The following is a 25,496-nucleotide window of genomic DNA, read 5'->3' as shown; positions in this document are numbered from 1 at the left end:
TAGAAAGGGTGGAGGATCACCAAGAATTTGAGACCAGTTTGAGACAAGCCTTTCCTTAATAATAATAATCTAACACGTTTTAAAGGGGCCACTCATTTAGTATAATAAAATAGCCACTGCATGGTGGAGCAGTTCTTCTGGTATTCCCACGTGAGTCTCCCACGTGACTGCATCCTCTTCCTTTGCCTCTTCCCACAGTGGCTGGGTCCAAGAGACTATGCCCCAATAGATTGTATTTATCAGATCTGCTGCATTTGCTAAAGTCCTGTTGGCCCCAGCAAGGCAGATGATCCAAGATCGTTGTGGGAAAGGACCACAGGACATGAATAGCAGGAGCTATGATTCCCTGAGAATTGCCATGTATCATCAATACATGTGTCCTCCTCAAATGGAACTCCTAAAGATAAACGAGACATTCTAGACCAGATCACAGTGTCTGCAATAAAGGGCTGATGTAGACATGCTCAAGAGCACACGGGATATGCAACAGGAGGGTTAGTGACAGATCAACAGGAAGCAAGCGAGTCAGGCACAGGGAGAAAGGGAGTGGAAGTAAACATAACCGAGCAAGCGCACACTTGAGCGCAGTCCCAGAAGATATGACAGGGAAAGAAAGATGTTTTGAAAAGATGATAACTGAAAGGAAGATGTCAACCTACGGACTGATCTGGAAGTTCAGTGAACTACAAAGCAGCAAGACTGTGAAAACCCAACACAAGCTTAGCACAGTGAAACACAAGCTTCAGACTGTCTCAGACCATCGAGAGCCAACCCCTGAGACACCAGAGGGTGACCTCTGACCTCCACAGGCATGTACATACTCATGCCCCTGTACACACCTGTGTTTGCACACACACACACAAACACAGAAAATGAAAATAAAAGAAACAATCAATTCCCATGTCCCGTGCAGCTTTGTCCTGGTCCCTGACTATGGTGTGAAGGGAACGAAGAAGGAGCAGACACACAGAAAAGCTGGGGTCAAGTGAGGTGTGTGCTCTAATTGAACCACAACTACCATTGTGTTTGGGGTACGCACCAGGCAGGGGCTTGCTAGAGAGCTCTTCTCTGAGAGCCTGCAGGCTCAGGCTGTAAACATCCAGCAGAAAGGAGCTGCACTTGCTAGTTTTTGCACACATTGATCAATTTAAACACTTGCACTTGGACCAGAGGAAGCAGGCTTTGCCAATTCTGAGCCTTGCCAATATGGGGAAAGGCTTCGCCAGTTTCCCATGGGTCTGAAGCCTCGGTCCTTGGTGTAGCTGTGTCCATGCCGACAATGTGCGTTCACTCAGGACTTCACCCACTCAGGGCTTCCCAGGATCCCTACAGTCAACAGCAAGAGACATCATCCTACACATGAGAAGGGAACAGTGCACTCTTCGATGGTCAGCTGGTCATTGAAGAAATCAAGGAAGAACAAGTTTTAACCCTAGAATCAAATGAAAATGTACCTTAGCAGAGCCTTTGTAAGACAGTTAAGGTAGTTCTAAGAGAGATGGTCATCATTTAGAGAGCCTGCATTCACAAATCAGAGTGGTTCCGAAGGAATAACCTAACGATGTGTGGCAGGGTCTAAGAAACACGAGAATCAGCCAAACTCAAATTGACAGAAAAAATTATAAAGAAACTAAAAGAACAAGACAAAAAATTAATTCAGACACAGAGTTGGTTCTTTGAAAAGTTAAACAAGAGGGCTGGGGAGGGGTTCACTTGCCACACAAGTGTGAGGACCTGAGTTCAAATCCCGAGAACCTATGTAAATGCTGAATGCATAGCTTTGGCCTCCATACCCCCAGCACTCCTGCAGAGAGATGGGAGGCAGACGGGAACCCCAGAAACTGGGGGCCACCTTCTCTTGTGTATGCAGTAGTCCTACAGAGATGGGAGGCAGACGGGAACCCCAGAAACTGGGGGCCACCTCCTCTAGTGTACGCAGTAGAAAAACAACAGACATCCTGTCTCAAACGAAGTGAAAGGTGAAACTCACAAAGTTGCCCTCTGACCTCCACACACACACCACGGTGTTTACAGACACAAATGTGCACACACATAAAAAGAAAAGATAAACAAGGTTGACAGACTGCCAAGTTAGCCAAGAGAGAGAAAGAGGAGGCTCTGATTAGAGGGCCATTGAGATGCCTCGGCAGGTGGAGAAACAGGGTGACCTGAGTTTAATCCAGGAACCCACGTGAAGGTTAAAGGAGACATTGTCCTGCGACCTCCACAAGCATGCCATGGCTCATCCTGAACACACAATAATAAGTAAGTTATTTTATTAAAAATATAATTGAAGATTAAAACAGAGACATTATAGCAGATACCGGTGAAATCTGGAGGGTCTTTAAGAGATAGTGTTGGGTGCCAGGAAGATGGTTTAGAAGCTAAGGACACTTGTTGCCAAGTTTGATGACCTGAGTTCAATCCTCAGACCCTACATGGTTCTGGAAAGAGAACCAACTTCCTAAAGTTGTCCTCTGACTCCACATCCTGACAATCATGCCATAGGCATGCATGGGCACAAGCACACACACACACACACACACACACACACACACACACACACACGGAGGGGGTGAAATGTTTCAACAATTAGAAATTTTATATACCAATAAATTTTAAAGCTGGGACAAAATAAATTTCTAGACACATATTATCTGTAAAAAATTAAGTCAAACTCAGGCGGTGATGGCACATGCCTTTAATCCCAACATTCAGGAGGCTGAGGCAGGAGAATCTCTGTGAGTTTGAAGCCACCCTGGTCTACAAGAGCTAGTTCCAGGACAGGCTTCAAAGCTACAGAGAAACAAAAAAAATAAATAAATCAAGATGATACAAGCAATCTAAACTATTTAGAAGAAGCAATGAGGGCCGAGGCGATGTCTCAATGGTGAGCGCTTGCCTAGCGTACACAGCTCTGGATATCATATCTCCAGGGCCACAGGGAAGGAAAGGAGGAAGAGGAGGAGGAAGAGGAAGCAGCAGCAGCAAGAGCTAGAGAGATGGCTCAGTGGTTAAGCCCACGTGCTAGAGGACCCAGGTTCAGTTTCCAGCCCCCACATGGCAGCTCATATCTGTCTGTAACTCCAACTCCAGAGGTTTGACACCCTCTTCTACCTATGCAGGAACTGGACACACATGGGGGAAACACTCATGTTCTTCAAATAAAATAAATAAAAAGGTTTTAAGCAGTGAGTAGTAGTGACGAAGAATCTCCCAGGGGCTGGAGAAACAGCTCATTGATGAAGAACACTGGCTGCTCTTGCAAAGGGCCCGAGTTGGGTTCCCTACAGCCTACAGTGGTCTGTAATGCCAGTTCAGGAAACACAGTGTCACTTTTCTAGCCTCCGTGGGTGCCGACATTCATGCAACACATAGACATTCATGCACGCAAACACCCAAACATATAAATAACAAAAATTAATAAACATTTTAAAAAGAATCTCCCAGAACAAAGGATAATGGTCCTGTAGTAGTTTTGTAGTAGGAAAAACAGTAATTTTCTTCTAGGAAAATTCAGTTGTCAAGAAATACTTGCGTTTGAATTCCTCACCTACAAGTCTAGGAAATAAACCATTATTTATTTCATTTTCCTGGACACACATTGCATGCCTCCTAGCATTCAAAATGTGCCTAGTAGATTCCCCAAACAACCACAAGAGGGCAGTATCTTCCCATGAGACTCAATCTGGCCATTGCATGAAGTCTAAAATAGCCTCCCAGACGAACCTGCCCACGCCGGCCTTGAAAGCACAATCTTTCTGCACCAGCCTTCAAGGTGCTGAGCTCACAGGTGCAGGCTGCATTGCCGTTGAAATGTTTCCAAATACTATTGGAGTTAGAAAAGGCAAATACCTTAAAGTAACTTTGGGAGGTATTTTAGCAGTAAACATCTATTTTTGAAAGACTTTTGCTGGGTGTGGTGGTGCGAGCCTTCAATCCCAGCACTCAGCAGGCAGAGGCAGGTGGATTTCTATGAGTTCAAGGCCAGTTTAGTCTTCAACCACAGTGAGTTCCAAAACAGGCAGGGCTACGTAGAGAGACTGTTTCTAAAAAATAAAAAGGGAGAAAATATGTAAGCCTGCCCAGAAGTTGGTTGTAATCACATTCTCTGTGGTTACATAAGAAAGGACCTTTGTTTAAGTCAAACAAAAGGGTGAAATAAAAGACTCCACACCTGAAATTTACCTGCCAACAGCTCACAAGAGGCAAAGGTAGAAAATGGGAGAATTGTCTTAATTGAGGTTCCCTCCTCTCAGATGACTTTAACTTGTTACAAGCCGACACAAAACTAGCCGACACCACTGACCGCGTGTCAACTTGACACCCAAATCACTGCTCAGCCGCAGCATTTCCTTCTTCTCCAGCCCCAAGATTACACATTAATATTGGCATCACAATAGAAACTATCTTCAAACTGAAAAGTCCCATCGTCTAACAAATTTAAACACTTTTAAAATTCAAACACTAAAAACTCCAAAGTACCTTTAAAATACAAAGTCTCTCAGCTGTGGGCTCCCATAAAATAAAAAGACTTAGTTAAATAATTTCTTTCTTCAAAAGGGAAGAGCCAGGCACAATTGCAATCTGAACAAAGCAAACCAAACTCTAATGTGTAAATAAGTCAAAATCCAGCGTCTGGCATTAACTCGCTGTCTTCTGGGCCCCTCCAAAGGGCTCTGGGTGACGTCTCTGTCTCCACCCTCTGCAGCACACACCAACTGTCTCCCAGGCTCCCAGCTGGCTCCGCTCCACCGCTGCTGCTGCTCTTGGTGGTCCCCCTATGGCACCGGCATCTGCAAACTGCTGGGGTCTCTGTGCACCTGGCTGCCCTTCACCGATAGCTCCCCCTGGGCTCTCTGCAGGGACTCCATCCAGCCCTACCACACAGTGCCAAGCCTCAGCTGAGCTCCATGACCCTCCATGCCTTCACAACCAGGACCACATGAGTGACTCTTACTAGTTCAGGTGACAGCACAGGGTCCGGACGGTGGCAGCCTCTGGCTCACAGCATCCGTCCTCGACTGTGTGCTTACTCTCTCAGGAAACACTTCCCAAAAGATTTCACACCTCAGAGACGCGGCTCTCCCGAATCACAGGTGATTCCTCAGCCCCAACTAATCAGCATCCATTGTCCCAGCAAAGTAAATGTTTTGGTCTCTGGTTAATCATAGCCGATTCTTCGCCTCCAGCTGACCAATCACAGAGCTGTCTTCACACGAAAGGTCTGGTAGAGTCTTAGCCTCCCTCTGAAACTCCGCAAGCCAGGCCTCCGTCGTCTGCACCTGCTCTCAACAGTCTTTTTTCTCCACTTAGCACAGCTGTGTTTAGTCCGTCATAATCACTCAAACTGCTCTTGCCTTTATCGTCAATATTGCTTTGTTATTAATCCCTGGGCTTTCCTCATGCTTTTAATTTAGCTTATAAAAACCTATTTCCCCACAAGTAATTTTTTATATCAGGCCCAGAAGAAACAAACAGACACAAGAACATCCAAAGAAATTTGCCTGTATACTTTTGTTTTATGCTGATACTCATGGGAGACCTGCCCTTTCCTAAACAGAAACAGGAGGACTGGAGTGAGGGGTGGAAACAGAGAGAGGTAGGGAAGAGGGATGGGAGGAGAGGATGGAGGGAAAACTTCAGCCAGGATTTAAATAAGTAAATTTATTTATTTTAAATGAATGAATAAATAATAAAATAAATAATAAGTAAGAACCGCCTGAAAGGTCATACTTTTAAAATATGAATGCACCTTTGTCATCTGCAGTCTTGAGTGGCTTCCCTTCTTTGTTCCCTATTCTTCTCCATTTAAGATATGACCACTAAGCCTTTCATTTTCCTCTTGCCTAGTGCTTCATATAAATGAACAGTGTCACATACATCTTCTGATAGGAATAGCTGAATCTAAAACTTCAGTGCCCGGTCACACGAGCACATCTCATGATAACCACTTTGGGGTCTGTGGCACCTAGAAGTCTGCTCATTAGTTTTTCAGGTAACTAAAGTTAAGTGATTACTCAAGTTCCGTGCAAGGGTTTGGCTTTTCAACGTTTCCAGGAGATGCTATATCCCTCAGCGACACTGGGGCGAGAACGGTCACTACTCGTGACACCCGTGTCTTCCAAGCTCCTACAGAACGGTTCACTGAGCTCTCAGCACTCAGTGGCTTTTCTAACCCAAACATCCAAAGTCCATTCACGCTCCCCACCTGACAACACAGTCAGGACTGTCACAGAAATACCCCAGTCCTGGGAACAACTTGTCTTAGATGGGATTTCTGTTGCTGCAATGACACGCCATGACCGGAAGCAAGTTGGGGAAGAAAGGGTTTATTTGGCTTACACTTTCACATCACTGCCCATCACTGAAGGAAGTCAGGACAGGAACTCAAACAGGGCAGGAACCTGGAGGCAGGAGCTGATGCAGAGGCCTTGGAGGAGCGCTACTTACTGCTTGCTCTCCACGGCTTGCTCCGGCCTGCCCAAGACTACCAGTCTAGGGATGACCCCACCCACAATGGGCTGAGCCCTCCCAGGCAAGCACTAATTAAGAAAACGCTCTACAGGCTTGCCTACAGACCAGTCTCAAGGAAGCGTTTTCTCATTTGAGGCTCCTTTCTCTCAGATGTGTCGAGTTGACATAAAACTATGTAGCACGGCCAGTATCTGGGAAACCATGGAGACTGCACTATCCCGGAGGCTTTTCTGTGAGAGAACTCTGCAGACAAGTTGGCCAGGGCTCAGTCGCAGTAACAGAATGCAGTGGCTTATGTTACTGGGCGCTTTCAAAGCATTGGGCCACCTTCTCTGACCCCGACACCCTCTGCCGGCCTCCCCAGTCCAGGCTGTGGTGATTTCCTCTTGGCAGCAAAGAGACTGATGAACAGGCTGAGGAAGTGAATTACCCTGGGTCGCACAGTCTGAGATCTGTGGCGTGGCTGGGAGGAGAACGTGAGCCTCTGCGACCTCCACTCTCAGTGACCCTTCACGGGGGGTCTCAAAGCCACGCAGGCTACATCTGAGGCTGCGCGTGGAGCAGGGGCTGCTCTGTGCTTTCTGGAACACTGAGGGAATGAGGTCAGGGTGCAGGACCAAACTTAGTCAGGTCCGGCCTCGCCTAAAGCCACTGGCTTAAACCCTTAATCCAGCATCTGTTCTAGCATCATTTCTGTGGCTCCAGTATGGGAAGCTCCAACATAGGGAAGCAATTCAGAGAATTCAGCGTTGGTTTGGCTTACAGTTCCAGGCTACAGCCCATCATGAAGAAGCTGAGGCAGGAACTCAAGCGGCTGGTCACATCATATCCGCCGTCAAGGGCAGAGAAGAACGCTCTCCTGCTTGCCCACCACCTCTCAGCTAGCTTCCTTCACTCTTATATAGTTCAGGGTCCAGGCCATAAAATGATACCACCCACAGTCAGGGTAGGCCACCTACCTCAATTAACAGTCAGGACAGTCCTCCACAGGCCAATCTGGTCTAAATAACTGGTCACTGAGAGTTTCATCCCAGCTGATTCTATATTGTGGCAAAATGTCCATGTGCCTTTGGAGTTTCCTAAATCCAGAGGTTTGATCCGGACGACAGTTCGGTCTTCCAGGGTCCTTCTGTTGTCCTGCTGCTTCACCCATGCATGATAGAAAGTGAAAGACTGATGCTGGCTGGAGGCCGCCAAGGAACGGGTGGCGTGTGCCCGCCACTCAGGACAGTGCGGTGTGGTCTCCCTCTGACTCCTCATGGCTATCCCACACTGAGGCTCAGATGGCCTCCTGGAGTTCTTATCACTCCTGTTTCTGAGTTCATCTCCCTTGACTCTGCCCTTCAACAGCTTGCTGCTCAGTTCCTCACGGGGACCACACAGGAACAGAGCAGAAGCCGGGGCCCAGGTCTCCACACAATTCACCTTGTGGCAGGAATGACCCAGCATTGGAGGGCTGTTCCTGAGCTCCACAAGTGTGTCTGTCTTCCTCTCCATCTGCGTTGGCACCGCAGGGATCAGGAGCTAAAGGGTTAACACCCAGCCAGCCAGGTGTCCTCCAAGACTGCCCCTGTCACAACAGCACCTGTAACCCCCACAAACCTCTCTTAACCTGACCATCACAAATCCATTTGTGGCGTTCACCCCCTTAGTGGACCACCACCACCCAGAGCAGTCCCCTTCTCTGAAATCTCGGGGACCTCTTCCCTTGACATTCCTTTAGGTCATCATACACCCCGTCTCTCCATGGGATCAGTCCCAGCAGACTTCTTCTTTTCCAGGCTTTCTCAAGACAGAAGTGTCCACGAGACAGCACGATGGCTCAGCAAATGCAAGCAGAAGTCAACCAAGAAGGTTCCAGAAAAAGCATTTGCTTTCTGGATTTTACTTTTACATCGCCAATGTTGCTCTTACTGATAGATCCTGGTGCTATGTTATTGGTAAGAGCTGTGGCTATTATTAGTTCTTATTACCAACTTTCTCCCCACCAACCAGTCCCCCATGCCTGCTCTAAACAGGACATGAGCCCTGAAGTCTTGGTGATTGTATAGTGGCCCAAGAAAATGGGATTATAGAACGGTGTTGGTGGTGGTAGCGGTGGTGGTGGTGGTAGTGGCGGCAGTGGCTGTGGTGTGTGTAGTGTAGTGATATTTCATTTGTATTTTAGTAAATAAAGTTTTCCTGAAGATCAGAGAGTAAAATAGCTGCCCTGGTCAGCCTTACAGACAAGGCCATGGTGACACACACCTTTAATCTCAGTAGCCACACTAGTTTGCCATAGAAACTGGGCATTAGTGGTGCATGCCTTCAAACCTAGCACTAGAGAGGAATATAAGACAGGAGGAGACAGGTTTCAGGGGCAGTCCTATTCTGAGGGTTTGTGGAGGCAGGATCACCATTTCAGACTGAGGTAGAGGTAAGAGCCAGTGGCTGGCTGATTTGCTTTTCTGACCTTCAGGTTGAACCCCAATATCTGTCTCTGGATTTTTATTAATTGTGCTACAGGTGTGTGTGTGTGTGTGTGTGTGTGTGTGTGTGTGTGCGCGCGCGCGCGTGCGTGTGTGTGTGTGTGTGTGTGTGTATTACTGGGGTACTGGGGATTGCACACAGATCTGCACATACACTAGACAAGCACTACACCACAAAACCACATCCCCACGCCTCCAGAATCTTTCATCAAGAGGAGGGATCCGCTGCCAAAAGGTGAGCTTCCTGTTTTTCCACCCAAACACAGCCTTGATGGGTAGATGGGAACTGAACCCTGTGCCTCTCTATGTACCTGTCTGATTCTGCGGGGGGCAGGGAGTGTTTTTCCCACCTTCCTGCATCATCGGTCCTCATCCCAGAGAGGATGGACTTTCCTCTGTGTTCTCTTCCTACTCATAGGAAAACTGCTTACTCCAGTCCTTAGGGCCCTACCTACCTAGGCAGACCCCTGAAGTCTGAGTAATGAGTAGATGAAGAAAGAGGAAGATGTTTCCCCTCCCAGCCAGGCTGCCTGCCTTTCAAGCCAAACTCACCATCTTGGATGGCAGAAGCCTGTTGTTGACAAGTTATCATTAACCCTTATTCACCATTCTGCCTTGCTTCGGCATTCCTTCCACAGTCCTAACCTCCAGCCAGCATCCTTCTCCCTGCTGTGTGGATGACGATCCCAAGGAGGCCAAGAGGACAAATCATTTTTCCGGAGTTAGTCAAAACAGGAACAGTTAGACTGATCATGAGCGCCCACTCTCCCCAGCACCGTTTCCTCCAGCCATCCCTCCCACACCTTCGACTTCATCCCCTTCCCGTGGAGAAAGGGACACAGTCATGCATGCAGAATACAGAGCGAGCCAGCAGCTTTATTGTGGAGCAAGGGTGCCAGCACTAGAGCAGGTTAGTCCTCTCTGGTCTTGGAGGCTGGTGGAGGCTGGTACGTGTAGGAAAGGCAGCACAGGGACGCGTCGGGACACAGGTGCATGTAGGTTTCCTGCCTCGCGCAGTAAGTTCGGCAGGCCCCTTGGCCATTCCAGCACTTTTTGAATTCACTGCTTCCTGTATGGAGGAAAACCACAGATCATAGAGCAGCCTGTGGGTCCCAGGTTAGACCGCTGGTCACAAGTTGGACTACAGATTGGGCTATGCTGGTGATAGGTTAGCTCTCTGGTCAGATGTTAGACCACAAGTCATAAATGGGAGCACTGGGTTTCCATGGAGGTTACAGATCTCATTCTAGGTAAGCCCGTAAGTCACAGGTTAGACCACAGGTTAAAAGAATAGCTTCTTGTCCAGGTAAAAGCTCCTATCATGTACACCCTTGTTGTTCTCTTAACAGCACTATACCATTGTGCAGCTGGTCTCATTTCAATCCCTTTTATAATGGTGGAGAGATGAAGACTCACAGAGGTCAATAACCTTAATGAAGCCATCATAGTCACATGGCAAAATCAGAGTGAAAGCCAAAAAAGTCTCCATTATACAAACTTTCTCTGGCACAAAGGGACCTCTTTCATGCCAGGCTTTAGTGTGAGAGTTTCCATTCACAGAAAGGCAAAGGCTTTGGGGAACTTGGTCTTTCTTATATTTGGGAGCCATGGCATGGATGGAGCCTCTCATTTATTCACTGAGCAACTATGGAGCAGCAGGGATACCACAGTTTAAAATGAAAGAAAGTGCAGACAGGGCAATCAAAAATGAAACAAATACTTAGAGCTTGTGGTAAATGCCCCGTAGAACCAGTATTAGCGCCCCGTGGAACCAGCATACTGTGGTGGCCAGTTGGAGCAGAAGTGGGTAAGAGGGGAGAACAGGAGCACTCAGGTTTGCCTGGGACAGTGCATTCCAGACATGTGACCTCAAGCAAGAAGAGAACCAGGAGTGGGAGGCAGGAAGGGAAGGCTTCCCTCCATCTTCCTAGACTGAGAGATCCCTCCAAGACCTCAGAGGATGCTGCCAGACCTGTGTACAGGTTTATTAGCCCTATAACCCTGCCTTCCAGCCCAGCAGAGCCTCTTAGACAGACCCAGAAATGGTCTCACAATCTCTAGGCATCACAGCCTAGATGTGCGTGACTAATGGTGAACAAGGCTGTGTGACCCTGGCTGTCATTTCCCAGGCGAGTGACCTTGGCCTTCGATTCCTCATCTATAGCACTCTCCTTCAGAGGGTAGTCATGGGAACCAGGCACATTGTAAATGGTCAGTAAGCAGGAACCGAGGTTATCAGGGTGAAATTCAGATGGTCAAGGCTACCAGCGTCCAGTCTAGGGAATTTCCCTCACTTTCTAGATAGAGAAAGGGTCTTGCCCCTAACCCACTGAGCTAGGATAGGTTTAGAAACAGAACTCTCACCTACATTTGACCTTCCCGAGGGCTCAGAGTTGGGGTTTCCACTACCCAGTATGCAGTTCATCTACTCTCAGTTCTCAGGCTTGGGGCTGTCTCCCTCCTGTATGTTCCCCACTCCCGCAACATTGGCCTCCTCTGCTGTTTGCTGCTTGCCATTCCCATGGTCTGAGACAGCCTTCCTTGGATCCTCTGTTCACACAGAGTTCTACTCAAACCTGCCTTCTAGAAAATTCTATATATACTGTGAGGTAGGGCAAGGAGAAACGAAACAGTGCTATGGCTGTATGATGGGCACATCCGGGCTCTTCAGACCGTTTCCTACCTCTGCTTAAAATGTCTTACAATGAACGTTTTCAAGCCTCATCTCACTATGTTACTCTCTATTTTTTTTCACATGTTAAATGTGTCTGAAATAAACTCGCCTTGTGGGCGGGGGCATAGGTCAGTGCTTAAACACATATTTAAGCGGAATGAAGTCCTGGGTCCCATCTCCAGTACCATCAAGCAAAACAGAGGAAGGAAAAGACAACCTTACCTGCTCGCTATACCATTCTCTGTCTATGCATATTTTACCCTTTTTTTCAAAAGAGAAGTTTTGAAAAGTTTTCTCTCATTTTTTAGTTTATATTTTGTTATTTTTCAAGCCAGAGTCTCAAACTCACTAAGGAGGTCCAAGCCAGCCTTGAACTCTCAATCCTCTCTCCCAAGACCTGGGATTACAGGTGTGAACTATCATGCTCTGATCAAAATAAAAGGGGTTCTAGAAGCTGGGAGGATTTCTCAGTGGTTAGGCACACTTACTGCTCTATCAGAGGACCAGAGTTCAGATCCCAGCACCCACATAGGAGAGTTCACACAAGGGTAAATAACACCAGCCCCACGGAGCGTGATGCTCACTCCTGGCCTCTGTGGACCTCAACACTCACTTGCACAAACACACATACACACACCATTTTACACAAGGAAATAAAATAAATCTTCAAACATTTTAAAGAGCTGATCAGAGCCTTCCAGCACCATCCATCCAACCCCACATGCTACTAACAATTTGCCTCTATTGTTCTTATATCTGTAGCCACCGGACAGGTTATCTGTCTGCCTGTTTTCTCTTCCCACAAGCCTCCAGCAATCATAATAGTGCATAGTTTTCAAATGAGTTTCTGTGGAGTGAATCCCATTTTACAGATTAGGGAACTGAGGTGCAGGCTGATTTAACAACTGGCTATACGCTGTCCCACAAATTAGTGGAACCAGAACTTAAACGCTAGTCTGGCCTTCTGGACCTGGGAGCCTAGTATTCATTTACACACACACACACACACACACACACACACACACACACACACACACGATTACCTGGTGGCACATGACCCAGGACCAGGAAAGCTACAATGAGCAGAATCCACTGTGCCATGGCCACCAAGCTCCTGGGGAGGCCGCCGGGACCAGGTCAGAGAAGAATCCAGCATAAAGTCTTGCTGTATTTCCAGCTTTTATGGGCAGCAAACCCAGGTGGGAGGGTGCAGCCACGTGGTCCCAAGGCTGTTTAGCTCTCTCATGGCTAGCTCTGCGTGGACTAGTCAGCCACATCCTCCAGAGGCTGCAAGGCCCTTGGGTCCATTGAGGGGAGGAAGAAGAGATGAATCTTCCCAGCTGAGAGAGTAAGAAAACACTTGAGAAAGGCCGGCATCTTCCCATGTATTGGTCAATACTGACTGTCAACTCGGCAGCATCTAGAATCACTTTGAAGGCCAAAATTTAGATACGCCTGTGAGTAAGTTTCTAGGTGAGCTAACGGAGGTGGGGAGACTCGCCCTCAGTGTGAACAGCCGCTGCATGGGCTGGGATAATCCTGGACAGAATAAAAAGAAAAACGCGAACTGAGCACCCATACCCCACCTCTCTCCCTCCCTCCTTCCTCCCCACACACAAAGAGGCAATGGGAGCAGCTGCCTCGCATTCCTGGTGCTACCCTAATGAGCTGCACCCTCAAACTGTGAAACAAACAAACCTTCCTCCCTTAAGCTGTTTCAGTCAGGCATTGCGTCTCAACAAGGACAGAATTAATCCACTCCCTAACCACTGGGAGACCTTAAACAAATCGCCCAACCTGGAAGAGACCCAAGCTGCCACCTACAACACGATAACAAGAGTCCTTTTCTTTCTTTTCAAATTGATTACCTTATTTTTAATTTTCTATTAGATTTATTCACTTTATTTTATGTGTCTTGTCTGCGTGTATGCATGTGCACCGTGTGCATGCATGGCGCCCGCAGAGGTCAGAAGTGGGAATAGATTCCCTGGAGCTGGAGTTAGGGATGGTTGTGAGCCACCATGTGGGTGCTTAGAACCGAACCTGGGTCCTCTGCAAGAGCAGCCAGCGCTTTTAACACCTGAGTCATCTCTCCAGCCTCTGATCTACTCTGAGAATGGAAGTTATTACTCACAGAGAGCAATAACTAACTACCTTTGGAGCATTGAATGAAACGAGGTTCTCAAAGCATAGTGCCCGAAGCAGCAACCCCCACCTGAAAGAAATGAGAGCTCCCTAGCCGTACCCCAAATTTCTGAATCAAAGAGCCATGCAAGTCTTCCAGGCTTTTCTAAGACACCACTCCAGACCAAGCCATCGGGATAATACATGCACAGTACTTAATGGTACTGAGTCTGGTTCCTTATCGTCTAGGTTACAGCAAGGAAAGATGAGAAGGGGAAGGGCATCCCCGGCACAGGGAGCAGAACAGGCCTGAAAGTGCAGGTCACAGCAGCGAGACCTACTTAAAAGAGGCCGGGATGACTACACACCACGATGGCTTAAATGCTGAGTTCAGACTTCCATGTCATAGACAAAAACATGTTCATTTGTTTGTCTGTCTTAGCAAGGTTACCTCCAGTTACTTTTTCCTTGGGAGTTAAAACAGGGCCAGGCCCTTTGGGTTTTCTCCATAGAAGCCCCACCAACACATGCCTCAAGGCCACACAGCCAGAAAGTTTACAGGTGGTGGTCCTGACAAATTTTTTCTTGGTCAGTATTTAAAATTTTAATAAAAGCTTGCTTAAATTGGCGGGGGCTGGGGGGACACTCAGGGCCATGTGATGCAGCCAGGCTGGCCTAGAACTTACTATGTAACCCAGGCTGACTGGAACTCACAATCCTCCTGCCTCAGCTCTCAAGTGCTGGAATTCAGATGTGCACCACTGAGGCCGGCAGATTACAATTTTAAATGAAGAGACCGAAACCCAAAGAGGGGAGTTGACTCTCATAAGCTCACACAGTGACAGAATTAACAGAACTAGGACTGGAAACCAGATCACTGCACCCTCAGACTGTGAAGGGTGCTAGTCCAGCACAGCACAGCCTGCAGGTAGGCTGAGGCAGCAAAGCTACCTGTTAGAAACACAATCAGATTTATGTCTTTCCCCAATGGCAGAATTTATTAATAACATCAAATCTACAGGCTAAGTCCTTTTCATTGGATGCAAGTTGCCAGGCAGTCCCGATTTGATAACTGGCCCATGGCATTCTCAGGGTCTTTATTCTGATCTCAATTATTAACATTATACTTCACACAGTTCCAAGTATGTACATGTCTACACAGGTCTATAGCTGTGTGTGTATGTGTGTGTATGTATTGTGTGTTTGTGTTATAGAGTAGCCACAGAGGTCAAGGGGTTAAAGCAGCCACAGAGGTCAAGGGGTATTAGTGGAAGCAGAGGGCATGTAGGACCAGAGAAGTCACTGCCAGTGGTTAGACAACATACTAACAACACAAGTGGAGAGCTTCCGGAGGTTCACGGAGCCCGGACACAGGGTTGAGCTGCAGCCAGAGAGGCAGCCAGAACCAGTCTGGCCACATAAGTAGATGGACAACGGATGGAAGAATGGTAATAATAAGGGCATGTTAAATGGTGGAGACTCTGCTGAGCTGAAGCTTTGGATAATTGGGAGATCTGTTGGTCCCTTTTCACACACACACACACACACACACACACACACACACACACACACACACGGCAGGTGGTCACATGACAGGTCTGTCAGGATGGTACCATGGCTGCATCACTTGTCCTTTCTGTGAGGTCCAGAGAGGGCGCTGTGCCCTTTCCTAATCTGGTGCTCTGTATGTATGCTGCAGGCTCCATACACCAACGAGCCTGGATGGTACCAATATGAACAGATACGCTAATAGAATTGTCTATTGGTCTCCACCTCGTTGGTGGTGCCCGACGGGTGGTAGTGTCTACAGGCCGCTCTGCAGGTGCAGTCAAAATAAAGCCAAGGCCACTTCGTAAAATGGGGTCAGCCAGGGCGAGGCACAACCTGAAAGCCACTGTTCTACTGAAACTTGGAACAGAGCAGAGCCTGACCTCCAGGCTGCGGAAGGGAGTCAGACCTGAGGGAGTTTGTTTCTGAGGGGGCTGAGCCAACATACCCTGCCATGTGGATCTGTTCCAAACCAGGCACCTGGAGTCCCTCAACCATGACCAGGAGCCCCACCCACAGGTACAGTGTGGCCTCCACAGCACACACACACCACACACAACACACACACACACACCTCTAAACCCTCTCAAGAGCTAAAGGGGCTCCTACCCCAAAGAGCTCGAGTCCTGGCCTTGTAGTCAGCTTTTTTTCTCCTTTGCCAAGATCAGCATCTCTCCTGTTCCCTGTGCCTACAAAGGTTAAAACTGATGGATAGATAGGGCCAGTGCAATGGCTCAGTAGGCAAAGGCACTGCTGCCAAGTTGGGCAACCTGAGTTCAATCCCCAATATCCATAGAGGGAGAGAACCAACTCCTCCAAGCTGTCCTCTGCCATCTGCACAGGTGCCTTGGCAACCTCTCCCTGCCCACCCACCCCGCAAAAATAAAGGTTTTTTTAAGTATTTTTTTAAAGGGGACAGTAAACTAATAGACAGATTATTTTTTGTCCCTGTGAATCAGCAGCAAGTGAACGATGAGTGAATTAATGGTATCTGAATCAGACATTCCGAAGTCTCCCCAACAGAGTACATGGGCTCTTCCTCCAAGACCGCTTTTCAAAACTAACCCTCCACCCAGCGCTTCTCAAATGGTGCTCTGGGAATTATCTGCATCTGTTATCACTTGGACGTTTGTTTAAAATGCAGACTTCTGAACTCCGAGCCCAGTTCTCCCGCATGGCCTCCCTTGAAAGGTGGAACCTGGGGCTCTGAACATCGACCAAGCTCCCTCAGAGGCTTCCGTCCAGGGCTGAAGTTGGTGTACTCGGTAGATGGACACAGAGGGACTTACAGACCCAGGAATAAACTCCCTCTCCTGGCACTCCATTCCTACACTGCCACCCCTACGGGGAGGACTGGAGGCGGAGGTCTGCAGGGCGGGGACCCGGGCTGCCTTGACAGGGCGGGGCCGCACGGGGCGGGGTGGCTCTGGACCGGGCGGGACAGGACAGGCCCGAGGGGCTGCGTACCGAGGCCGGGGAATAACGGAGTACTCAGGAACTGCAGCAGCGGGAACTCGGAGCCTCCAAGCATCAAGGTAAACTTAACTGTCCGGGCGGAGTTCTCCGGTCGCCTGCATACAGTGTGGTCCGAGGACTGGGAGCCTCGAACCCGCGTCCTGGAGGGTGCGGGATGGCAGAGCTAGGGGAGCCTGGCACAAGGAACGCCACCATCCATCACGCCCGACCGCCCCAGGACTTGGGACTCACATCCAGGACCGGGAGTTGGGAAAGTTCCAGCTCAGACTCCCCGAAAAAACACTTGAGTCCTGAGCCCGGTAGGCTCCCTCCCTGCACCCTGTTCTGTCACCAAACCAGTTGCTGGGTCCCTCGCGGCTTCTGTCCCCCAACAAAAGCTGGAGGCCATGGCGCCAGCGGCTCCTGAATTTTTCACGCAGGGGCGGACCGGGCACGCCGTTCCCATGGCACCAGGGCACTCAGGTTACAGCCAGAGAGATCCCTGGAGCCCCTCGCCCTTGTGGGGCACCAACGCGCCCCTCCCTTCCTCTTCAAACTCTGCCTGGGGGTATCAGGCAGCGGGAATAAACTTCCCAGAGGCCTCAATCCTCCTCAGCATCCCCCAACCCTGAACAAGTGAAGGAGCTGGTGGGGAAGGGGGAATGGGGCGGTCCGATGTTTCCTGTAGGGAGGGTCTCAGATCCTGAAGGGGAAGGACCGGTCCGGGTAGGCAGCATGTGCTATGGATGTTTTAGGTGTCTCAGCTCGCTGCAGCCACTCTCCGGTCTGTGTCATGGGGAAAGGGTCATCCTCGGAATTTGGAGATCTGCTTCGGGGTGTGTCAGCCTCGTGTGTTTACAGCCTTGCCCTCGCCCCTTCTAGGCGAACCCCGGTGGACTCTAGGCCTGAAACCAGCAGCCCCCAACCCCAAGGAGCTGAAGAGCTCCCCCCACCTCCCCCGTTGAACCAAAGAGGACTCTGGAGGAAGTCGTTTGCACAGTTTATCAAGACCCGGAGAAGAAGGCACTTACTGCCCAGCCACCTTCTTTTAGAAGGTGGGAAGGAGCCAGGGAAAAGACTGAGGATGACACTTAACACCCAACAGGAAGCAAAGACCACCCTGCGCCGCCGAGCCAGCACTCCGCTACCCCTGTCATCCCGGGGCCACCAGCCTGGCCGCCTGTGCACGGCACCCCCTACTCAATCCCAGCATCCCCGACTGGGTCAGTCGGCCTCTCTCAACCCTCCCATTCGAAAACCTTCCCCAGCCCAGGATGGGTGGTCCTCTGAATCCAGCGACTCTGAAGGCTCTTGGGAAGCCCTCTACCGGGTAGTGCTGCTTGGAGACCCCGGCGTCGGGAAGACCAGTCTGGCCAGTCTCTTCGCAGGGAAGCAAGAGCGGGACCTTCATGAACAGCTGGGAGGTAAGAGCCCTGTGGGGTGAGTCAGGCAGGTAACAGGACAGAAAAGCCTGTCACTAGGGGCATGGGATTACAGAGAAGAGAGAGTTGTGCAGGTCACATGCTGTTCAACATATAGGAGCAGTCAAGCATGCTAAGAAGTAAATGATGCTCATCTAGGGCTGGGCAGGACACGACCTGGACAGGGCCTAGAGGAGGGAAACTGGGTGATTTGTCTCCATGTCATAAGGGGAGAAAATCTGAAACTATGTGTGTCAAGAAATGACAGGCTTCCACCCAGCTCAGAAACTCCCAGCCCCAAGTCCTCAACCTCTCTCCCCTCCCATCCCTCAGCCCCCAACAAAACTAATGTTCTTCCCAAATAGAGGCTTCCAGATCTCCAGTTCTGAGCTATAGATTGTTCTACTCCCCTGAAGTGCATTGAACACACAGGTCAGGAGCTGCAGGGCAATCAGAGTCGGTCAGACGACAGGAAGATAGGCCTCTGCCGGGCAGGCTTCGAGGGCACAGGGTTGAAGGGAAGGAGTGGCTAAACACAGAGAGAGGATGGGGACCATCTGACCAGTTCCCTTCTCCAGTCTCGACCTTCGTGAGAATCATGTACACATGCTCACACGTGTGTTACAGATGGGGAGACTGAGGCCTGAGATAATATGATCTGCCTGAGCTAGAGTCCAGAGCAGGCTGGGGAGGATTCCCAGGTTAACCCCACCAGTCCATGTTCATTCAACTGACAAGAGCCAGCTTCTTGCGCCTGCCTGCCATGGACCATGTACTATGTTCATAACTGGGGACACATGGACACCTAACAGGGACTTTTGACCACCAGGAAAGACAGAACTCCCTACCCCAAGGAAATGTGACGGAGTGACTGACAAGAACGGGCAGTAAGGGAACACTGTGTCTGCAGTGGCCCACTCCACCCTGAGACTGTACTCTCCCGCTTGATTGCAGATGTGTACGAGAGAACCCTCTCGGTGGACGGAGAGGACACCACACTGGTGGTCATGGACACCTGGGAGGCCGAGAAACTGGTACGACACTGTAAGCCTGGGAAGATGAGGGATGTTAAACCTAATAGTAGATGCCTGTCTCCTGGGGTATATAGAGCAGGGCTTAGGGCAGGGACCTGACTGGCCCCTTCCCCAAACCTACACCTTTTCCTAAGGCAGGAGAACCTCGTAGCCTTACCCTCTTTCCTCACTTCACCAATCGCCCTCCCAGCAGACATCCCAGAATGCACCTCTCCATTTGCATGCCTCCTCATCCTTATGACGCTCCCACATTTGCGAAAGCAAAAACCACTGGATTTGACCCCAAAATGCCTAAGGGTGACACGCACACAGCTTCCTTCTTCCTACTAGTTGTGCAGCTTTGTGCAATCAATAGACCTACCCTGAATTTCGATCTTCTCGTCCGATAAATGGGTCAAGCATTTTCTTTTTTAATTGTTGCTACTGCTATTTGCTTACAAAAAGTTCTAGGGATCAAACCCAGGACCTAGAACCAGCTCGGCACGTGTCTTCCCAATGAGCAGGTTGTATCTTAGCCACATCATCAGCTGGTCTTGTTTTGTCTTGTCTTTAATTCTGATGCAGTTCCACTGTAGTGAGCCCAGTGTGGAGCATGAAAAGAGCGCTAAGCAGGAGTGGAGAATTGTCTGGAGGATGTGTGGTGCTAGGGAGGTCGTGAAAATGGAAAACCAAAGGTTACCATCCCCTTCCCCCTGCCAGAACAGAAATGCGATGGTTTACTTTCCTCTTGCTACATAACATACGCTTATTGTAGGGCTTTGAGAAATTAGTTGAAGATGACCTGGGGATGTAGCCTAATTGTAGAGTGCCTGTTGGCACACTGAATTACAAGGCTCTGAGTTCAGTCCCCAGCACTGCACAAACTAGGTATGATGGTGCATGCCTGTAATCCCAGTAGCTAGAGGCAGAGGATGCAGAAGTTTGAAGCCATCGTTGACTACATGGTGAGTTCAAGGCTAGCCTGAGCTTGCATGAGATTGTGTCTCAAAAAGGGGGAGGGGGAGAATAGAAGGAGACAAGACATCAGCAGGGATATCCTCTCTCTCCAGGGATTCAGCTGACAAAACCTTGCACCTGCCCGCCATGTGCCAAGTACTATAGTCACAGATAAGGAAACATGACACCTAAGGGGGCTTTTTGAGCGCCAGAAAAGAACATGGAGTGACTGGTTGTTTCACCTTTTCCCTAAACGTAAGCCCATAAAGGAAGCTAAGCATACAGTGTTGGGCCACGCAATGAGTCTGAGACCAGCCTGGACTACATAGTGAGTTCCAGGACATCTGGTGCTGTGTGGAGAGACCTTGTTTCATAAACAAACAAACAAACAAACAAGTGGGCAGTTCTGGGTGGCGGACAGCACCGCTGATAGAACCAAAGGAGAGAATGAAGGGGCCGTGTGGGCAGTTCCTTTTCATTAGGTAAATGTTTGTCCATTTTTTAAGATTTTTTATTGTATACTTTTTTATTTTGTGTGTGACACATGCAGATGTCAGAAGGCAGTCTGCTAAAATCGGTTTTCTATTCTTACCATGTGGGTCTGGTGCTATCTCACCAGCCCTGGCATCAAATTCTTGATCCTCCTGCATTGGCCTCCCCAGTGTCACAACTACAGGCATGCATCACCATGTCTGGTATGGCCAATAACTTTCAACAAGTATAAAAGGAAGTCTGGGTAGGGATGATGGTGTTTGTAAAACAGGAGCTGGGGTTGATGGAGCACCCTCCCCACCCCCACCCCTGCCTCCGACACTGGGAAGCCCTGGCATACACTGTGATGTGCAGTTAAAATGGTACATACAGTTGATCTTCTACTTCCCTTTCTGTCAACAAGGAAACAGGTGTTCAGAGGAGTTAATGTGTCCAAAGTTCTCAGAGAGCAGGCACACTCCTGCCCAGATCTACAAGGCACACTCATGCCCAGATCTACAGAATCCACCGCTTATACTGGTACTGTGTCCCCGTCTGCCTGGGAGTATCACTTTCTGAACCTTCTTCAGCTTGAGTTTCACTTCTTCACCCGCTCGTTCATTAGAAACGCTTGTTAGAGGCTGGGCCGTGGTGGCTCACACCTTTAATCCCAGCACCCGGGAGACAGAGGCAGGCGGATCTCTGTGAGTTCGAGGCCAGCCTGGTCTACAATAGCTAGTTCCAGAACAGGCACCAAAGCTACACAGAAAAACCCTGTCTTGGAAAAAAAGGAAAGGAAAAAAATGCTTGTTAGGTGTCTATAGTGGACCAGGATGCTGAAGACCATGGAGTAAATGAGTCAGACAAGATGCTAGTCTCATGGAACTCGAGGGCCAGTATGGGGAAGAGCTGTTTTCTGGATACAGTAGAATACTGTGGGGTAGTCAGTGAGTTGGGCAGACCAATCAAAAACCAGGCATGGGACCTGCAAAATGACTAAACCCGGACAGAGGTGCCTGCCACCAAACTGAACAGCTAGGGATTTACCCCACACTGTGGAAGGAGAGAACCACTCCTAAAAGCTGTCCTCTGACCTCACCACTGCATCCAAACTTTTGGGTTTTGGTACTTTTTGTGATGTGGATTCTGGGAATCAAATTCAGTTAAGCTCAGATCCTCGTGTGTGTGCAGCAAGCCTTTACCCCATGACCTACCTCTAGGCCCCGAGATGCTGCATCTGTCTGGTTCTACCCAAAGGCTACTTGGCCTGGAAATGATCAACACAGCGGTTGAGCGAGCACAGGCACCCCTACCGAGCAAGGACCTGACACTTCTCTGTTCACCTGTTCCACGGTCCAGCTTCTTCTCACTCACAGTCCTTCCCAGTCAGCCTTTCCCACCCTAGCCTGACAGACTCATCCCTTCCTCTGCACCACTTCCTGCCATTGGGCCTGCTCCTCCTTCCAAGCCCTGCCCACTGACTCACTGGGAGCCCTCCCAAACCTGCCCCCTCACACCACATCTCCCTCCTCCGGCACTTTTGAGGTCCCTCCTAAGGGCCCTCCCTGCCCCTTCCCATAGCTCGCCTTCCAGAACATGAGCCTTGAGGACAGGAACCATTCCTCATTAGAGTCTTTGAAATCTTCACTCCCGAAGCACTGTCTCCGTTATTCTGGTTCTCCTTTCCTTGGTCAAATGACTAGAAAGAGCTCTGAGACTTACGTGTCCCTTTCCACTTCCATCCCTCTCTGTCCTTACACCCCACGGTGACCTTTCAGCTCTCTCTCCAAAACTGTACTGAGAAAGGCCTCCCCAAATTCAGTCTTCTCTTCTCTCTCTCTCTCTCTCTCTCTCTCTCTTCTCTCTTCTCTTCTCTCTCTCTCTCTTCTCTCTCTCTTCTCTTCTTTCTCTCTCTCTCTTCTCTTCTCTCTCTCTCTCTTCTCTCTCTTCTCTTCTTTCTCTCTCTCTTCTCTCTCTTCTCTTCTTTCTCTCTCTCTTCTCTCTCTCTCTCTTCTCTTCTCTCTCTCTCTCTCACACACACACACTTTATTTTATTACAATTTGAGTGAGTGTGTATGTTGTATATGTGTGGTGATGTGTGTATGAGGGCAGGTACACACTTTCCATGTGCAGGCGTGAAGGTCAGAGGACAGCTTTTGGAGCTGGTTCTCTCCTCCCACTGTGGGATCCAGGAATCATATCCATGCTTTCACTGTAAGCTCTTTTACCCACTGGGCCTTCTCAGTGGCCCTCTCTTCCTTTTTTCTTTGAATTCTGGATTGCAGAAAGACTAAAGTGCCGTGTCCCAAGCCCAAACTCTCCTCACAAACTAGATAGAGCTAAATGAATCAGGCCTGCCGGGGCACACATATAGGTCCAGGACTCCAGGGGCTGAAGCAGGAGAAGTGCCTCAAGATCAATTGGTCTGCAGGGTCAGACCTTGTCAAAAGAAGGAAAGGAGGAGGGGGGAAGAGGAGGAGGAAGACAAGACTCAATGGGCAAAGCAAGATGCCTCTTGCAGGAGAGGATTCCCCACTCAGTTTCCGTCCAAAGTCAAGGGAAGAGGGAAGAATGCTAGGTAGCCTACGTCAGATTTCCCAAGCAAAAAACCGAGGCTCAGAGAATCAGCAGTTTTCCCAAGGTGGCACGGGGCATTATGATAGAATTTGTTCCCCAAGACTACCCAGAATGGAACCTGTACCTACTCCACCCTTTAGACCAAGGAAGCCTCTTTGTCAGCCAGGGCTAGGCACCCTCTGAGGCTGGGCCTGGGGTCCCTCCCCCGCAGGATGAAAGCTGGAGCCAGGAGTCGTGCCTGCAGGCGGGCAGCGCCTACATCATCGTGTACTCCATCGCAGATCGCTGCAGCTTCGAGAGCGCCTCGGAGCTCCGGATCCAGCTGAGGCGCACGCATCAGGCCGACCATGTGCCCATCATCCTGGTGGGCAACAAGGCAGACCTGGCCCGCTGCAGGGAGGTCTCCGTAGAAGGTGAGTTCTCTGCCCACCGCTCCTCTCTCCTTCAGGCTTACTGCTCCTCCTCGGGAGCTCACCTCAGAGAAGATCTGTACCCTCCGCCTGGCGCATTCCTGCAACTACCTACCAGGCCTCATCCTCTCACCTTCCAAATCGGTACCCGAGTTCTACAGTCCCCTTGCGCCACACTCCAAGTCTCTGTCCTGTCTTGCCATCCCCAGTGTCCCAGTCCCTATATTTCTCTAGCCCTATTCAATCATTCCTCCTTGACGCTGACAGAAATTTCCAGAACCACAGCTTACCTTGTGACTTTTGCTTAAAATTCCCCCTGTAAACTCCCCTGGTAATCAGAGACTAAATGTCTACCAGCTGAAAATGGCCTCTAGTGGCCCCAGTATAAATTAGGGAGATTATAAATTCAAGCTTTGGATGAAACAGTGTATTGGCCAATAATTACAACCCGAAACTTTTAAAGGTAGGTATAAATTGTATTTATAGTGGGAGAAGAATAGTTTAATAAGTTCCATATTTCTAGTGGGGCCCGTAAGATCTTAAAACGGCCCTAGTCGTGAGGTCAAATCTTCTCAGCCTTGTTCTGCTGAGTATCAGCCAGTCCCCCAGACCAAGCTGACATCTCAAAGCTCCTTATCATTTGCCTCTGGGTCCCCCGACACCTGAATTAAGTAGGCACCAGGGAAACTGCTCACGTGCCTTTAATCCTAGTCCTGGGGGTGGGGGTGGGGAGCCGAGGCAGGAGGTTCTCTGTGAGTTCAAGGCCATCCTGGTCTAAAGAGCTAGTTCTAGGACAGCCAAAGCCACTATAGAAACCCGATCCTGGGGTGGGGGTGTGTGGGGCGATGCTTCCTGAGAGTATGAACACACCTCTTTCCACTTTTAACTACTCCTTCTATCTTGGCTCCATCCCCCCCCCCCCCCCCCCCCCCCCCCCCCGGTTAGAGGGCCGCGCCTGCGCAGTGGTGTTTGATTGCAAGTTCATCGAGACTTCAGCCACTCTGCAACACAACGTGATGGAGCTCTTTGAGGGCGTAGTGCGTCAACTGCGCCTGCGCCGCCAGGACAGCATGGCCCCGGAGCCACCTTCACCGCGACGACGGGCCAGCCTGGGCCAGCGCGCCCGACGCTTCCTGGCACGCCTGACGGCACGCAGCGCACAACGCCGGGCACTCAAGGCCCGCTCCAAGTCCTGCCACAATCTAGCTGTGCTCTGAGGCAAGCACCTCTCTGGGGTGATGAGACACTGTGGTGCCACTAAGGGCCGAAGGTGTGTCGCCTCGAGTCTGAGTAGTGGACTTTGCCTGTTTCCAGGATGGCCAGAGAGCATCGCCAGGAGCCAGGGCTTTGAGAACCTAACCTTCTTCCCTGCGGAAGTGACGGGTGGACTATGGGGCTGTAAACCCAAGCTGGACACAAGTATGGTTTTGGTTTTTGTTTTGTTTTTTGTTTTTTACAGAGTGGGTGTCTTTTTGTAAAACTCTTGTCCCTGGGCTGTGACCAACGCTCAGAACATTCCACATTGAGCCAGTCCAGGATGTCCAGTCTGATGCATGGATCTCACTTCCTGGGCTCTTCTAGGCATCTCCTCCTCCTCTCCAAACATCTAACTTGACTAAAGACTGGTCTGGCCTACTGGCCTTGTTGTCTTGGACAATCAATAAAGTCAATGAATTAATTATGTGCTCGGGCCTCCTCCTCCCTGCTGGATTTAGTTTCTTCCCCAGGCCCAGGAGATACACGCACTGTGGACCACGTGACTACCACAGTTCCAAATGACCTGCCATTTGCTCCTTTCCCTAGAATTCATCCTGGCACTGAGGGTGGTGACAGCTTGTGCCAAGCTGTCACTCTCTCACACATGCTAGGAAGCTCTGGCATGGAGCTGCACACCCACCCTG

General features: G+C 49.6%; 2 protein-coding genes across 2 annotated transcripts; one reads left to right on the top strand and one right to left on the bottom strand.

The window, feature by feature from the left end:
- Positions 1-9,856: 9,856 nt before the first annotated feature.
- Defb124 (defensin beta 124) lies at positions 9,857-12,720 on the bottom strand. Its single transcript, XM_041670738.1, has 2 exons — positions 12,663-12,720; positions 9,857-10,014 (listed from the first exon to the last, which is right to left on the bottom strand). The coding sequence occupies exons 1-2, from the start codon at positions 12,718-12,720 to the stop codon at positions 9,857-9,859; spliced, it is 216 nt and encodes a 71-aa protein (XP_041526672.1).
- A 4,015-nt stretch (positions 12,721-16,735) lies between these two features.
- On the top strand, positions 16,736-25,244 carry Rem1 (RRAD and GEM like GTPase 1). Its single transcript, XM_041670797.1, has 5 exons — positions 16,736-16,826; positions 17,629-18,170; positions 19,122-19,201; positions 23,397-23,598; positions 24,541-25,244. Exons 2-5 carry the CDS (start codon positions 17,831-17,833, stop codon positions 24,810-24,812), a joined length of 894 nt encoding a protein of 297 aa, XP_041526731.1. The 5' UTR covers positions 16,736-16,826; positions 17,629-17,830; the 3' UTR covers positions 24,813-25,244.
- Positions 25,245-25,496: the final 252 nt, after the last annotated feature.

Source organism: Microtus oregoni, unplaced genomic scaffold (assembly GCF_018167655.1).
Source record: "Microtus oregoni isolate MIOR12 unplaced genomic scaffold, Mior012 000020F_ref0000438, whole genome shotgun sequence".
Classification (NCBI taxonomy): domain Eukaryota; kingdom Metazoa; phylum Chordata; class Mammalia; order Rodentia; family Cricetidae; genus Microtus; species Microtus oregoni.
This window is presented reverse-complemented; position numbering and strand designations above follow the sequence as displayed.